This window comes from Bufo gargarizans, chromosome 5 (assembly GCF_014858855.1).
Source record: "Bufo gargarizans isolate SCDJY-AF-19 chromosome 5, ASM1485885v1, whole genome shotgun sequence".
In the NCBI taxonomy this organism is placed as follows: domain Eukaryota; kingdom Metazoa; phylum Chordata; class Amphibia; order Anura; family Bufonidae; genus Bufo; species Bufo gargarizans.
The window spans coordinates 216578480-216596405 of record NC_058084.1 but is presented as its reverse complement, the minus strand read 5'-3'; the positions used below and the strand labels follow the sequence as shown (position 1 = coordinate 216596405).

At 40.4% G+C, this 17926-nt stretch overlaps 1 protein-coding gene across 4 annotated transcripts in view; it reads right to left on the bottom strand.

The window, feature by feature from the left end:
- PDE1C (phosphodiesterase 1C) overlaps window positions 1–17926 on the bottom strand; it is a 1393842-nt gene that overhangs the window by 300709 nt on the left and 1075207 nt on the right. For all 4 annotated transcript variants that reach the window (XM_044293926.1, XM_044293925.1, XM_044293928.1 and 1 more), the window contains one exon: window positions 9449–9589. In XM_044293926.1, coding sequence (XP_044149861.1) covers window positions 9449–9589 — 141 coding nt within the window. The remainder of the gene's footprint in view (window positions 1–9448; window positions 9590–17926) is intronic.

Genomic DNA, 17926 nt, shown 5'->3' with positions numbered 1-17926 from the left:
TGTATACCATTTTTTAAAACTTTATTTTGGGAAAAGGATGCTTTTTTAACTTGAAACTTTTACTTTTATTTGTAAAACATAAATATTTTTTTACTTTTTTTTTACTTTATTTTTTTGTCCCACTCTGGGACTTCAACTTTTGTGGGTCTGATCCCCTTTACAATGCATTATAATACATCTGCAAAGAATAAAGGGAGGGGGTCAGTCAGCACATCCCAAATCGCAGGAGCACGTTGCTATGGCTGAGAACAAGACTGTTAGACAAAATATACAATTCAACAGCTCACTGCAAACCAAATAAAGAACATCTGTATTGTAATGCATTGGCTGTAAGAGTATTACCAGTGTAATACACTTACAGCCTGCTTTCTGTGAGATCCAGGAGGCGGGATCTCACAGGCTGACAGGGAAGGCAGTACAATGCCTATGGAAGGCATCAGGCGGGCGTCCCTGTCAAAGCAACGCAGGGACCCAATGGACACCCGGGACCCGTGAGGATACTGAACATGCCGCTTTCAGCACTGACCATGGCATTGCGAGAGTTAATCCGCTGGCATCAGTGTTTTAACTGATGCTGGTGCATACAGCAGGAGTCCAGCTATCAGTGACTGCCTAACTCCCGCAGCTGATCCCGCCCAATCAGCGCACCGTAGCTGTACGGCGCTGGTAATTCAGACCCAGTTCCCAGGGCCGTACATATAAAGCACTGGTGTCCTACGAGTTAAATAGGACTAAAGATGTCTACACACCTTTGGCAAAACTCATCCAAAAATCTATTCCTAATTAGCTGATGCTGTAATGCAGTGGTGGCGAACCTACAGCACAGGTGCCAGAGGTGGCACGCAGAGCCCTCTCTGTAGGCACCCACGCCCTGGAAAAAGTCTAAGGCATTCCAATATGCTTAGACTTATCCTGCCATTCATCAGCGCACTTAGTCTGTAAAATGTTTGCCATCACTGCTCTAATGTGTATGGGGGCTGCTCATTTCCACTGACCGCAGTCATTGGCTGGATAGAAGAATCTGTTGTTTTGAATTTCAAAATACCTTGTCCTTTGTAATGGCAACAAATTCTGCTACCAAAAAGGTCTGGGTGAGGCTTGCTGTTTGGTTTATGGTGAAGTATGGGGAAATAACTATGGATAATTTAAGCTGAATGACAAATTTATGGGTACAAACATCTTTCTATACTCATGGAAACAAGACAGTTTATGAATAGGGTTGAGCAAACACGAACTGTAAAGTTCGGGTTCGTACCGAACTTTAGGATTTTTGGACCCGAACCCGAACTTTTCAGTAAAAGTTTGGGTTCAAGTTCGGTGTTTGGCGATTTAATGGCGCTTTTTGAAAGACTGCAGAGCAGCCAATCAACAAGCGTTTAACTCTTGTGCCCTTAGGAGCCATCACAGCCATGCTTACTAAATGCATGGCTGTGATTGGCCAGTGTAGCATGTTACCTAGCCTCTATATAAGCTGGAGTCACTCGCCTCTTACTAGTGTAGGGATAGGATGCTGCTGCTGTGAGGGAGAGAATAGGAAAGAATCTGTTATCGGAAGTGCGTGTTAACAGCAATTTTGTTTTGTGGGTGCAGTGCACCATTTTTTACCATGCCCTGAGCCCAGTGACACAGAAAAAGAACTGTTAGTTAGGTGGGTGTCGGTGGCCATTTTGTGCAAGTTCAGTGCACCAGCACAGCATATGTGCATTTGTGACAAATACAAGCTGTAAATACTGCAGTTATATTCAGGGTTTAAAAAAACAAAACACCCATTTTGTTCAAGACCCTACATTTGGGGCCTTTGCTGCATTTGTGACAGTCAAATACAAGCTTTAAATACTGCATTTATATTCTGTGTTTAAAAAAACACCCATTTTGTGCAAGACCCTAGATTTGAGGCCTTTGCTGCATTTCTGACAGTCCAATACAAGCATTAGATACTGCTGTTATATTCTGGTATTAAAAAACACCAATTTTGGGCAAGATAATACATTTGCGGCCTTTTTTGCATTTGTGACAGTCAAATACCAGCGTTAGATACTGCTGTTATATTCTGGTATTTAAAAAAAACACCCATTTTGTGGCAAGATGATACATTTGCGGCCTTTGCTGCACTTCTGACAGTCCAATACAAGCTCTGGAAGGATAGATTTAAATAAATCTTTTTTAAACTCTTGTAGAGAGCTGTAAGTAGGGTCCCAATCCTGTTTTCAATGAAATATACAACTACAGCTTGTTTGGTTTGCAATTATGATGTTTCAGGTTTTATTTGACTTGTGGCAATATTCATATCATCTAACATTTCGGCACGCAGGCCTTCTTCAGATACTATGCCGCAGAATTGAAGGAGGAAGAGGAAGAATTAGTAGCAGGAGGGCAGATGCATATGGAGTCACTGTGTGTAAGCCACAGAATAAGTGTGTAAGGCGTCTTTAATGCATTTTTGACAGTCCAATACAAGCGTTAGATACTGCTGTTAAATTTTGTGCAAGACACTGCATTTGGAGCCTTTTCTGCATTTGTCACAGTCAAATACAAGCTTTAAATACTGCAGTTATATTTAGGGTTTAAAAAAACACCCAATTTGTGCAAGACACTACTTTTGGGGCCTTTGAGTCATTTCTGACAATCCAATACAAGCCTTAAATACTGCAGTTATAGTCTGGGTTTAAAAAAAAACACCCATTTTGTGCAAGACACTACTTTTGGGGCCTTTGAGTCATTTCTGACAATCCAATACAAGCTTTAAATACTGCAATTATATTCTGAGTTTAAAAAAACACCCATTTTTTGCAAGATAATAAATTTGCAGTATTTGCTGCATTTCTGACAGTCCAATACAAGCGTTAGATACTGCTGTTATATTCTGGTATTAAAAAAACACCAATTTTGGGCAAGATAATACATTTGCAGCCTTTGCTGCATTTCTGACAGTCCAACACAAGCTTTAAATACTGCAGTTATATTCTGGGTTTAAAAAGTATATATATATATTGTGCAAGAACCTACATCTGGGGACTTTGCTGCATTTGTCACAGTCAAAAACAAGTGTTAGATACTGCTGTTATACTCATATTTTTTTTTTAAACACCCATTTTGTGCAAGACACTACATTTGGGGCCTTTGATGCATTTCTGACAGTCCAATACAACCAGTCAATACTGCACTTACATTGTCGTTTGACAAATTAAAAAAATTTGTGACTGTGAAGTAATTGTATAAAATTCACCTGTCACACTATTGTGTGACCTCAAGAAATTTTTCCTCTTTATGATACCGGCACTGCCTTACTCTCAGTGAACTTAATTGTTGACTATTGGTGGTTACATTGTCGCCTGACCTAAACCATCTGTTAGTTTGGTGGGTGAACGCAAAGAATGAGGAGAGCGTCAAATAAGGGACTTGTCCCCGGTCGTGGTGGTGCTGCTGGTGGAGCTCCTGTTGCAGGGAAAGGACGTGTTCAATCTGTGCCAGCTACACGCACAAGTGAAACACCTTCCTCAGGTGCAAGTAGGCGACACAACCTTCAGCATTATTTGGTAGGGCCGAATGCGGCTCTAAGAATGGTGAGGCCAGAACAAGTACAGGAGATAGTAGATTGGGTGGCTGACAGTGCCTCCAGTTCCTTCACATTGTCTCCCACCTTTTGCTTTTTTATGACTCTGCTAGCAGGGTTTCCCAGGGCCATCCACATAGCCCTGCCCCAGAAGTGGAAGAGATTGACTGCACCAATGCCCAACCACTTATGTTTCAGGATGAGTACATAGGAGGACCACCGCAGCACGTCTCGGATGATGAAGAAACATAAGGTGCCACCTGCTGTGGCTTTCTGCAGTGTGCAGACCGACAAGGAGGGCAGTGGTTAAGACTGGGTGAAAGATGATGTGGAGGACGATGAGGTCCTGGACCCCACATGGAATCAAGGTCATGCAAGTGACCTGTGTAATTCGGAGGAAAAGGCGGTGGTTGCACAGAAGCATAGCAGAAGAGGGAGCAGGGTGCAAAATCGGAGAGGCTGTCCCCTAGACAGTACACCTGCTACTGCCCACCGCACCAAGAGAACGAGCACACCAAAGCTATCTCAAAGGAGTTCCCTGGCGTGGCAGTTCTTCAGACAATGTGCTGACGACAAGACACGAGTGGTTTGCGCGCTGTGCAATCAGAGCCTGAAGCGAGGCATAAACGTTGTAAACCTGAGCACAACCTGCCTGACCAGGCAACTAAGTGCAAAGCACGATCTGCAGTGGAGTAGACACCTCAAAAACAAAGAAAGGTATCTGGCTCCTCCTGCATCCTCTTCTGCTGCAGTCTCGGCCTCTTTATCCCCCTCTAGAGTGACAGTGGCATCAGCCACCCCGCAAACAGAGGATCTGCCAGCAACACCACCATCTGGGTCACCAAGCATCTCCCTAATGCCCCATGGAAGAGTTCAGCAGTCTATCTCCCAAACACTTGAGTGAAAGAGGAAGTACCCCCCTACCCACCCGCGATCCCTGTCCCTGAATGCCAGCATTTCAAAATTACTGGCCTTTAAAATGCTGTCATTCCATCTGGTGGAGAAGGAGAGTTTTAAACGCCATATGGCAGTGGCTGTCCCACAGTACGTCGTACCCAGCCGCCACTACTTTTCCAGGCGAACCATCCATTCTCTGCACAACCAAGTGGGGGACAAAATCAGGTGTGCACTGCGCAATGCTATCTGTGGCAAGGTCCACCTAACTACGGATACGTGGACCAGTAAGCACAGTCAGGGATATTATATCTCCCTAATAGCACACTGGGTAAATGGGCCTGAGGCGGATAGCAGTTTGGTGCATGTCCATTCACCACAGAGGATTGCAGGGCGCTTCTCTTTGCCTCCTGTTGCTTCCTCCTCCTATTCCACTTCCTCATTCTCTACCGCCTCCTCATCTGGTCAGTGTAACACCTTCCCCACCAACTTCAGCACAGCCAGGGGTAAACTACAGCAGGCAGTTTTAAAACTTATCTGTTTGGGGGACAAACCCCATACCGTGCAGGAGCTGTGGACGGGCATGGAACAACAGACTGATTAGTGGTTGGTGCCAGTGAGCCTCAAGCCCGGCCTGATGGTGTGCGATAATGGGCGAAATCTCATAGCAGCTCTGGGCCTAGCCGGTTTGACACACATCCCTACTATTGCGCATGTTCTGAATTTGGTGGTGCAGAAATTCCTTAAAAATTACCCCGATATGTCAGAGCTGCTGCAGAAAGTGTGGTCCATCTCTGCGCGCTTTTGGTGTTCTCACCCTGCTGCTGCTCGCCTCTAATCGCTGCAGCATAACTTCGGCCTTCCCGCCTCATTTGTGACGTGCCCACAAGGTGGAACTCCACCTTGCACATGCTGGCCAGACTGTGCAAGCAGCAGCAGGCGATAGTGGAGTTTCAGCTGTAGCACGCACCGGTGAGTCACTCTGCGGAACAGCACCACTTCATCACCAATGACTGGGCCTCCATGCGAGAACTGTGTGCCTTGTTGTGCTGTTTCGAGTACTCCACCAATATGGCCAGAGCCGATGACACCGTTCTCAGCATTACTATACCACTTCTATGCCTCTTTGAAAAAACGAGCGATGATGGAAATGGATGTGGCACAGGAGAAGGAGGAAGAGGGATCACTTACAAGGGTTTCAGGCCAGTCATTCCCAAGTGGCTCTGAGGGTGGGTTCCTGCACCCACAAACACCAGGTACACAATGGTCCAGCAAGGGCACAGTTCTGGAGGATGACGAGGTGGAGGATGAGAAGGAGGAGATGGAGGAGGAGGAACCGTGTTCACAGCAGGGTGGCACCCAAACCAGCTCATGGCCATCACTGGTGCGTGGCTGGGGGGATACAGAGAACACAGACGATACACCTCCCACAGAGGACAGCTTTTCATTGCCTCTGGGCAGCCTGGCACACATGAGCGATTACATGCTTTAGTATCTCTGCAATGACCGCAGAGTTGGCCACATTCTAACTTGTGATGATTACTGGGTGGCCTCGCTGCTGGATCCCCGTTACAAGGACCATGTACCGTCATTGGAGCCTGATCGTAAGATGCGTGAGTACAAGCACACGCTGGTAGACGCTCTGCTGGTGGCATCCCCACCTGACAGCAGGGGCACAGTGGAAGCACAAGGCAAAGGCAAAGAAGGAGGAAGAGGTCGCCAAGGCAGCTGGGGCACCGCCAGCACCTCAGAAGGCAGGGTTAGCATGGCCAAAATGTGGAAAAGCTTTCTCAGCAAGCCACAACAATCAGCACCACCAGCTGGTATGAAACGTCTTAGTAGGAGGCACCATTTCAGCAACATGATGGAGCGGCATGTGTGCACACGCCTACACGTACTGAATGATGGGTCTGCCCCCTTCAACATTTGGGTCTCCAAATTGGGCATATGGCCTGAGCTTGCTCTTTATCAGCCTACAGCAGGGCATTGTGGGAGTTGTAGTTTAACAACAGCTGGAGGGCCGCAGGTTGAGCATGCCTGCTTTTGAGTCTCTTTGGTATGACCTGAAAAGGCTCACATTTGCAGGAAGGGGTAGTCCAAAATTCCTCCTTACTGTTGTGCAACTCTTAAATGCTGCTACAGAACACATTTAGTGAAGATGGTTGCTGCTAAAGGGGATGTACAGGTTATTATATTTAAGGGTTCTTTATATTTTGTCCTTGAACCGTGGTTTACTTAATGTACTCAATAAAATAAATGAACCGTACAAATATATGTGTATTAGTTTAGTTTGATTGTTTTTCTATATAATTGTAACTTTAATAACCATCAGACATTTTATTAGTAACCAGTGTAGAAACCCAGGTAATTTCAAAGTGGATCACTTGCTTTTTCTTGCAACTGTATGCTTTAAATTAGGGTGACACCTTTGGTCTGTTTTAAGACCCCCATACAACATCAGATTCTATTTATTTCAGCTGTACAGGCTGACAAATGTTTATGGAGCCGCCAGCCTTTCCCCAGACAGATGATGTTAAAGAGCCATTACTTTTTTATTTTTCTGTTCACTTTTATGTATTTAAGGGCTTATTTTTGCACTTCAAATTGCACTTTCTAATACTTTCTTTAATATTGAATACAATGTAGTGGAAAGCTGGAAAAAAATGGGCTCTATGTCGTATATGCCCCATTGATGAAGTTTTTCTTCTGTTTTAATACTGGTAAAAAAATAAATAAATATTGCATCTACATATTCTGACCCCCATAACTTTTTTATATTTCCATCCTCAGAGCTGTGTGAGGGCTTTGTTTTAGATGGCATTTTTTTTTTTTTTTTTATCGATATCATTTTGGATTGCATATGGCTTTTTGATCACTTTTTATTCATGTTTTTTGGGGCGGGAAAGAGACAAAAAAATGTTAAGGCATTCAGTCATTTAAGGACAGAGCAGTATATATGATCTATGATTTATTGTTAATTTTTACTTATTTAAATTTATTTTAAGCCCCCTAGGGGAACTAAATGTGCAATCAATGCTTCTCCCATACACTAATGTGATTTAATACAATAGTATATGGGGATTTCAGCATATTTCAATGCAATACTGCAACCTGCAGTGACAGTTTAAGATAAATGCTTAAAAAATCCAGAGTACATGCTGTGTTTCGAATTTATTATGTTTTACGGTACAATATATGCAACTGTATAACAGGTTACCTGTTATGTTAGATTGAAATGGAATTCAATTCTTATTGATAAAGTCCCCAGTTCAGAGTAGAAACGCATAGTACAACTAATATCTACAGATAAAAATACCTAAATTGTAGCCACAATTCTCTGGTCATTATTTGGGAAAACAGGGGCAGAGCCATAGGAAGTTGCCATTTTCTTCTCTCTACACAAATTATTTGGCATTACAGGGACAAACAGGAAGAATCCTAGTGCCAGCAAACAGGTTGTGCAGCTCCATTCCTCTCTCTGCGTCATAATTGACCATTGATCACTAATCAAAGCTATGTTTACAATATGTATAACCTGACAAGATGAGCATATGTTACATTTTTGTTCACCTCTCATTAATACACTTTTAGTACTGCTAGACTGCAATAGCCCCTTTTGTCATATCACAATTTTTTCTAAGAATCTTCCATTTCAGATACTGTTTCCTGCATCACTGCTTAATGAACATGCAACACTGACTACATGTATGCTATCAGGCAATGGCATACGATGGATTATATTGTACAATATACAGTCATGAGAAAAAAAAGTTCACCCACTTTGAGCTCTATGGTTTTACATATCAGGACATAATAAAAACCTTAGATGGTTTTAAAACACAGCCTCAAATTAACCACACATTGAAAATGATGTGTCATTATCTATTCAATAAATAATAGGACAAATGCAGAAACTGTGTGTGAAAAATCAAGTACACCTTTACTGCTTCCACAGGAATTAAGAGTAAGTAGCACACAGGTGCTGCTAATTCAATGGAATTAAGTGGGTAAGTAGCAATCATTTGTTGCTAATCAAATATTCATGATTAATGGATGATCAGAAAGTATGACCACCTTTATAAAATCAGACATTCTGGCAGTTTGCTGGTCTGGAGCATTCAGGTGTGTTCACGAGAATACTAAGGAGGAAAAGTATTCTAGCTCAGAAAAAGCCTCTTCTTTCCAGGAAGTACACAGAAGCTTAAGCTCAGTTTGAGATTGCAAAGTTATATTTGAACGGATTATAAGACTTCTAGAACAATGTTCTTTGGACAGACAAGTGGAGATGTCTAGTCATAATGCACAGTGACACATTTGGTGATACCAAACAGCATCTCACCATAACACCTCATATCAACTGTCAAGCATTGTGGACCTTGGCACCTTGCAGTCATTGAGTGAACAATGAATTCCTCTGTATACCAAATAATTATTATGTGAGGCCACCTATCCAAAAGCTAAAACTTGGCTAAAACTAGGTCATGCAACAGGACAATGCACATGAGTCAAAGTCCTAACCTCAACCTTTTTGAAATGCCATGGTGGGATCTTGAGAGAGCTGTTCATAAACAAATGCCCATAAACCATTCCTCCAGAATTATGGGAGAAAATTATAAAGTCATGCAGCAAACAATTACTTCAAGTTGTAGTTGCTTTTAGTTTTTCTCACATGACTTCTCCATTTGGCTTAGTTTTTGTTGAATAAATAAAGAAACAGTGGAATTTATTGTGTGCTCTTCATATGTGGTTGTATTTACATAATTTTAAGACCTGATTTTATTTTATTTTTTATGTCCTGATATGTGAAACCATAAAATTTCAAAGTACTTGTTTTTCTTATGACTGTAAGTTGGTCTGAGACTCTTTCCATGCTTACAAATTTCATCTTTAATTTCATCTTATGGTAATGGAATGAACAATGGCACTTTTAATTTCACTACGCTATTAAAACAAGGACTATTATTGTAAAATAAATAATTTGATAGAAAAGTTATTACTTACCGCTAACCCTGACTTAAAGAGAAAGTAATGAACAGTTTGTGTAACATCTGCTGCATGAATCAGGTTGTGATATGGATTTTTATGCTTGGTATATCCAACTTCCAGCGCCTCCACAAAAGATACAAGTGCAGATATTGGTATCTAAAATAGAAAGCAGCATTATTATATTGTTTCCTAGGTGTAACATAGCCAGGAGGAACTCTGACACACAATGTGGCAATGAAAATATTTAAACTTGAGACAATAAACTTGAGTTTAGTGTAAAAAGGACAATGAAGGTCATACACTATATAGATGTGATGTATATACCACAGGGGTGTAATGATTGAAAACTTTACCATAACCTTTTGAATAATTGTATCATTATCAAGGCGACAGCTGAAATTCTTACAGTGAAGATTGCCTCTGTAAATAGAAATCTAGGCTTCAGGCAGCATATTGTATTGTAGCTATATAGTTTGGGGTGAATAAATGTCCATAGGAAAATGCAAAGAACAGTTCATTTGTTTTTGTCCACATGTGATTGCTAGAAGAACAGAAAGCAAAGACAACAGAAATCGAGAAGGCCTAAAATAGTTAAAAGTATATACAGAGCCAATCAAATAAATACATTACATATCATATAGAGATATATTGCACAGTACCTACCTGTCTTATAGAATCCATCCACTTAACAGTCCTGTACCCATTTGAGTCTTTGTATTGACGAGCACATTTGCATAGTGGTACTGAATACAAGCACCAGCATGTGAAACTCCGCAATATATAAGAGTTATATCTCCCCATATAGTTCCCTAGAATCCTGAATATATTCATATTGTTGTATTCACATTTTTGTAGAGGTACAACAAATATTCATGCATTTTCATTTCTATAGCAAAACATATTAATGTAGTATAACAGAAATAGTTTAAATCAGAAAAGCATTATCAGTGCGATAAAGAGAATACATTAAATCATGTACAGTAGGTATAAGCTATTGAAACAGTTTTCAACCCTATGACACCAGAAGATCTATTCAGCAAAAGTATCTTTATTCCGGTTACACCTTATGAACATATGCTGTATGCTATAAGACAAATTGTAAAAATCAATACATATAGTACAGAAGCAACAAAAGCAAAAATGAGAAGCCAAACACTGTTCTAGATCAACTAGGGCATAAAGACATAGGACATTTATCAAACTGGTGTAAAGTAGAACTGGCTTAGTTGCCCATATCAACCAATCAGCTTCCTCATTTCATTTTCCAAAGGAGCTGTAAAAAATGAAAGGTGGAATCTGATTGGTTGCTATGGGCAACTAAGCCACTTCTACTATACACCCGTTTGATAAATCTCCCCCGTAGAACATAGAACACTCTGGTACTCTGTGTCAAGAAGGAGTGTAACTGAAAAAAAAAAATTCTGATGTACTCGATGTCCATGGACCATACTTTATCCTAACTATTTCAATAGAGCTGATTTATTACATTTTGTCTGTAGTGACAGCTGGAGATACCATCAGCTGTGGCCCACACAATATGCATGTCATAAATGTCTCATAGTTCAAAACCTCTGGAACCCTTGACTTTCAGGAAAATGAAGCTCCAGTTCAATGGAGATGTGGCTGCATTTCCTTGCGGCTAGCTTTACTGACATCTATGGGAGTTATGAAAAGAGTCAAGCACTGCTTGTTTGAAATGTATAGATACTGTGGTTACCAGACACTTGTTTTCTCACCTGGTGAAGGTCCAAATAGTGTGAGCCATTCCTGTCACATATGCTGTAAGTTATTGTGACCATTATGTCAACACTGTCATAGTCAAATATCTATCAGTAGTATAACAGTATTAACCCCTTAAGGACTCGGCCCTATTTCACCTTCTGGACTTGGCCATTTTTTGAAAATCTGACCAGTGTCACTTTAAGTGCTGATAATTTTAAAACGCTTTGACTTATCCAGGCCATTCTGAGATTGTTTTTCATCACATATTGTACTTCATGACACTGGTAAAATGAAGTAAAAAAATGTATTAAAATTTATATAACATTTATAAAAAAAATACCAAATTTACCAACATTTTGTAAAAAAATTCAAATTCTCTACTTCTATAATACATAGTAATACCTCCAAAACTAGTTATTACTTTACATTCCCCATATGTCTACTTAATGTTTGGATCATTTTGGGAATTATATTTTATTTTTTGGGGATGTTACAAGGCTTAGAAGTTTAGAAGCAAATCTTGAACTTTTTCAGATATTTTCAAAAACCCAATTTTTAGGGACCAGTTCAGGTCTGAAGTCACTTTGCGAGGCTTACATAATAGAACCACCCCAAAAATGACCCCATTCTATAAACTACACCCCTCAAGGTATTCAAAACTGATTTTACAAACTTTGTTAACCCTTTAGGTGTTCCACAAGAATTTATGGAAAATAGAGATACAATTTCAAAATTTCACTTTTTGGGCAGATTTTCCATTTTAATATTTTTTTTACTTTTACAAAGCAAGGGTTAACAGCCAAACAAAACTCAATATTTATGGCCCTGATTCTGTAGTTTACAGAAACACCCCATATGTGGTCATAAACAGCTGTACGGGCACACGGCAGGGCGCAGAAGAAAAGGAAGGTTTTTGGAAGGCAGATTTTGCTGGACTGTTTTTTTTTTTTATACCATGTCCCATTTGAAGCCCCCTGATGCACCCCTAGAGTAGAAACTCCCAAAAAGTGGCCCTATTTTAGAAACCACGGGATAGGGTGGCAGTATTGTTGGTACTAGTTTAGGTTACATATGATTTTTGGTTGCTCTATATTACACTTTTTGTGAGGCAAGATAACAAGAAATAGCTGTTTTGGCACCGTTTTTATTTTTTGTTATTTACATCATTGATCTGACAGGTTAGATCATGTGATATTTTTATAGACCAGGTTGTCACAGATGCGGCGATACCTAATATGTATACTTTTTATTTATTTATGTTAGTTTTACACAATGATTTCATTTTTGAAGCAGAAAAAATCATGTTTTAGTGTTTCCATAGTCGGAGAGCCCTAATTTTTTTAGTTTTTGGGTATTTACCTTGGGTAGGGTATGATTTTTGCGGGATGGGATGACGGTTTTATTGGCACTATTTTGGTGTGTGTGTGACTTTTTGATAGTTTGCTATTACACTTTTTTAAAGCAAAAAAAATTATGTTTTAGTGTCTCTATATTCTGAGCTATAGTTTTTTTTTTTTTTTTGGGCAATTGTCTCAGGTAGGGGCTTATTTTTTCTGAGATGAGGTGACGGTTAGATTGGTACTATTTTGGTGGGCAAACGCCTTTTTGATCGCTTGCTGTTGTACTTTTAGTGATGTAAGGTGACAAAAAAATTGTTTATTTAGCACAGTTTTTAATTTTTATTTTTTTACGGTGTTCATCTGAGGGGTTAGGTCATGTGATAGGTTTATAGAGCCGGTCGATACGGAGGCGGCAATACCTAAAATGTATAATTTTTTTTACTTTATTTGGGGAAAATTACATTTTTGTTTATTTTTACTTGAAACTTTTAATTTTTGGGGGGAAAACTTTATTTTTTCAACTTTTTTTTCACTTTATTTTTTGTCCCACTTTGGGACTTGAACTTTTGGGGGTCTAATCCTTTAAAATGCATTCCAATACTTCTGTATTGGCATGCATTGGCTGTATGAGTAATACAGTGTTTATTACTCATACAGCTTCTGGCCTGTGAGATCCAGGGGGCTGGATCTCACAGGCTCGTCACCAGAAGGCAGCGCAGATGCCTCAGGAAGGCATCGTGTTGCCTTCCATGCCATTGGGTGCCCCCCATAGCCCCATGGGGACCCGATGGCACCACTGCCGCCGCCGCACAAGGTAAAAGCTGCAAACCGCAGGTCTGAATTGACCTGCGGTTTGCGGAGATCGCCGACACGGGGGGGGGGTCACGGGACAATGATTTGAGCAGGCACCTTGTTCCGATCACCACCTGCCAGGCGGCGGTGATCGGAACAACACATGACGTACCGGTACGTCATGGGTCCTTAAGGACTCGGGAACGATGCCATGAAACCATACCGATACATCATGGGTCCCTAAGGGGTTAAAGCGTAACTAGCATTTTTTTTTTTTTTTTTACTTTTGTAACGTGTAGGGGCAGTGATAATGACCATTTTTACAATATACTTTAATTACTGAAATCATACAGTTCTATTAGAAAAATAGCTGTAAAATAGCCAATTTTGAGCCTTAGTAACACTCCTCTGTCTTCTGTTTATATAACTGTTTAGACTTAATCAATACTGACTATCATGTAAGCAGAAGGCTGGAGCGTTTCTAAGGCTCAAAATGGGGCAATTTAGAGCAATTTTTCTAATAGAAATGTACTATTTCAGTAATTGAAGTATATTACAAAAATGGTCAGCATCCCTGCCCATACACATTACAAAAATAAAAATAGAATGGCAGTTATACTTTAAGATCAGCCAGTGTTGCAATATCAGGCATATGATGTGCACTTTTTAAAGCCAACAATATAATTTGCATGTTCTTATGGGGAACATTACATTATTATTTGTCTTAGCATACATATTTTACTGCTCTAAATATACATTTATTGCTGCAAGGTTGTCATACAGAGTTGAGGACTGTAATAGTGCAGCAAGGTAAAGCAGTTCTGCTCACCTTACCTGATGGCCTGGACCATCCTCTCCTTCCTAAAAGCCCAGCGACCACACCATAATCTTCACTATCCAATGGCTGGCAACCCTGGGGTACTAAAGGCACCTTCTTCTGTGCAAGGGTATTTGACCAATATTTTTCTAGCTTGCTAGTTCCCTGCTAAGGTGTGCTGTATTCTGTTGTCTGTCCATGTACCTACTTTCTGCTTGTTTACTGGATTCTGACACTCCACTGCTTGACCTGATCTTTGTCTGATCTCTGTATTGACCCTTCACTGCCTGCCCTTGTAGTGTCCCACTAGGTAAATGTGGGCACTACTCAAGGGTCAACTGGGCCACGTTGTTCCCCACCTCTTGTGGAACATGGTCATGGTATTTTGCATTGCATTTTAATGTATGTTGTCATGTTATCTCCTGTGTACCAGGCCTGTTAGGGGTGTAGTTCCTCCTCCTAGGCAGTAGAGGGAGCTAGGGAACCCCTTAGTATATATAGTTAAGTCCAGTCCAGGGAGAGGCAGTGTGTAGTTAGAAGCCAGTGTGCACTTTAGCTAGAGTTCAGCTGAAGATCAGCTTCTAACATGCAACTAGATAGCCCAGGTTTCTAGCTTGCACCCAGGAGAAGAAGTTTCCTCCTGAAGTACCCTGCATTTTACCAAGTACAGAGAAGAGCCAATTTTATCCAGCCAAGTAGAAAGCTGAAGGGCAGAAGGATATTTACAGTAAGAGGATTTATACCAGAGGAAGGTTTCCCTACCCAAGGATAAAGCCAGCAGTAGGGCATACGGGCCTTGGAGAAAGCCAGACAGGATCTGAAGAAAGTACAGCCTGATCAGTGAGTGTCTATTCCCTCTGAGTATCTTGCAAATACTTTGCCTACCAGTTATGTGAAGCCTGCCTGTTACCAAGATTTTTCATGTGGAAGTAACTGAAGCCTGTATATAGTTGAACTGTTTCAGTAAAAAGAAGTTCTGGTTCACTACAACTGTGTGTACCTCAATTATTCCTACAATAAATCGGTGTGCCACCGTTACCGGCACTGGCGTCACAAACTATAAGGGATCTTGCCACCTAAACACCCAGGGCACCTCACCTACCACCAGGCCTGGTCCCTATACTCCGAGAGTGCCCCAGAGGATCTATGTGCCAGCCTCTCCATCACTGCTGTAGGCCTGCCCAGGGTATATTAAAAACTGTGAGTACCAATAGCAACCCTTGTTCTGTTAACTGTAGCCTGTGACCTCACAATCGCTCACCCTGCAGGACTGGCGTACTTCACCCTGACCTAGGACTATTTACTACATAACATGTACTCTACCAGCCCTGACCTCAGCCTGTCCCTGACTACAATTTTTCCTGTACCCTTGGTGCTCTACACCGGTGTCTATGATACTCTTGGGTCAGCTTTCAATCACACAAAGACTACGCCAGAAGGTAGCAGTCTGGTGGTTTCCCTGCATAGGGGTTTAAGAGTGAATACCAGAGGACTGCGAGGAAATGTCCTTAGCCTTATCCCACTGTCAAATCTGTTGGTTGGTACAGTTGTTCCACACCCCACTGCTATAACAAGTGCTATACTGTATGAAGCTGTTTAAACAAAGAAATGGATGCAGACCTTGAAAACTCACTGAGGTCTCTTCAAACAGCTGATCAAGATACTAAAAGTTATAACCCTGTTGACCTAATAATGATTGCCTTTTTATACCCACTTATCACTATAAGACATTTGTTTAAACTGAAACTGCCATAGAAAGGTTTTTTCAGCACTAACAGCATACTTTACAGCTTTAATCAGCCTCCGGAAGTCAAGTGAGTGACGAGCACTGAATAATTCAGGGTATGGTCATGCCCCTTTTCAGGAAGGTTTTAGCCATTTTCATGATGGATTACGCCCCTTTAGAACATGTCTGGGCACCAGTGATGAGCGGCAGGGGCAATATTCGAATTTGCAATATTTCGCAAATATTTGGGTGAATATTCGTCATATAGTTGCAAATTCGATAATTTGTGATCTCCAGTCATTATTTTCTTGATTGCAAAAATCGTCAATCGGAAAAATTGGCAATAGAATTCATGATACGAAAATTTGCGATCAACACATCTCCTATAGGCAATTTTCCTATTGGTTGCTAGGGATGTTGCTAAGTGCTGATATTCGCAATAAATTTGCGATAAATTCACGATTCGAATATTTGTTAATACGAATATATAGCACTATATTCTAAATATTCGCGAATTCTTGAAGTGCCGCTATTCGCAATTAAAATTTGTGATTAGAATATTTGCGCTCAACACTACTGGGCATCAGTACTGTGTCTAGTGATGCAGCATCCCAGCTCCATAGACAAGGAAAAAGCGTCCTTCCATGAGTTGTGTGGGAGATTTGTCAGCTTGTCTTGAGCCTCTGAGGAGAATTGGGAAAGTTAAAAAGTATGACTAACAGTGATATGCCATGTTTTTCCCATTAGCTCAACCTTTCTAATTTTTGCATCATTAAACTGGTCTCTAAGGTTCATTGGGCTGTAGGTTTCTTAGGATCTGTTCACACATTTAAAATGAGGTTGGATTTACCCTTATACTGACTTGCTAAATGGCAGGTTCATTGGATATCTTTTATTATGCTTTTAATCAAAGAACTCTATCTTGTCAATTCATATTTATGCAAAGAACTGAGAACCTTCAGGCGTCTTTTGCTGAAACTTAATGTTTAGCTTAGTTTTCCTGTCCTTAAAATGAACTTCAAGTAACCAGATGGTAAAGTATTTGCCTAATAAGGGAAAATCTAAGACTAAATCCCAAGAGAAATGAGGGCACAAAGCCCCCTTCTTGAGTCTCAAGAACTGATATTATTTTTGTATTTAGGACGGTTTTTCTGTGTGTGATAACCCTATCGTACATCTTCTCTATAAGCATTTGTATGCATATTACTATTTAGAAGCTAGAGTGAAAACTGTTATACATTATGTTTGGTTGGATTTTTATTGTGTTAACTCTCATGTGGCTTAATTTAAGAAAACTGCCTTTGTTGTCCATAGCTGTTGTCCATAGCAACCAGTCACAGCCAAGCTTTCATTTCTTACATAGATCTGTAAAAATGAAAGCTGAACTTTGATCAGTTGCTATGGGCAACAAAGATAATTTTACATTAGATTGTTTTGATAAATTGCGCTCATAGGTTTTAATGAGGTCAAGAATGCTATATGTCACAACAGGATGCAGCATACAATCCAAAACACTGGTAGCAAGTAATTGAAAGGAACGTCCTGATTTTCTAGAGACTTAAAGGCAATGTATACCTTTGGTATCAAGTTTTTATTTATTATTGTATTGTACTCATTTTGAGCTAAAAATAGTTTTTTAATTGGTCTTTATTGGAACCCCTTTCTCTGTACAGCCTTGGTATTCTCTAGAACCAGGCTCTAAGGAGTTGAGGACTCCTTATTGCTGATCTCTGACCTCCTAAACACTCTTTATTAGCTCAATTCTCATCTTACTGATAAGAATGTGGCTTAAATAAATGTTTATGACCGTTTAGTGATTTAGAGATAAGGTTTATTAGATGAGCAACACAAAGTATAATTTACACAGCTGGACAGTTAACCCTTTGTGACAGAACAGCTGAATATTTTTTTAATGAAGAGCAATTGAAAAATGATTTTATCCAGCAATGAGTAAAATGCAATTAAAAAAATTACCTCAAAGGTATATATTGCCTTTAATTGTAATTAGTGTTGACCGTGAATATTCTAATCATGAATTAGTATCGCGAATATCCACACTTCAAGAATTTGCAAAGATGTAGAATATAGTGCTATAT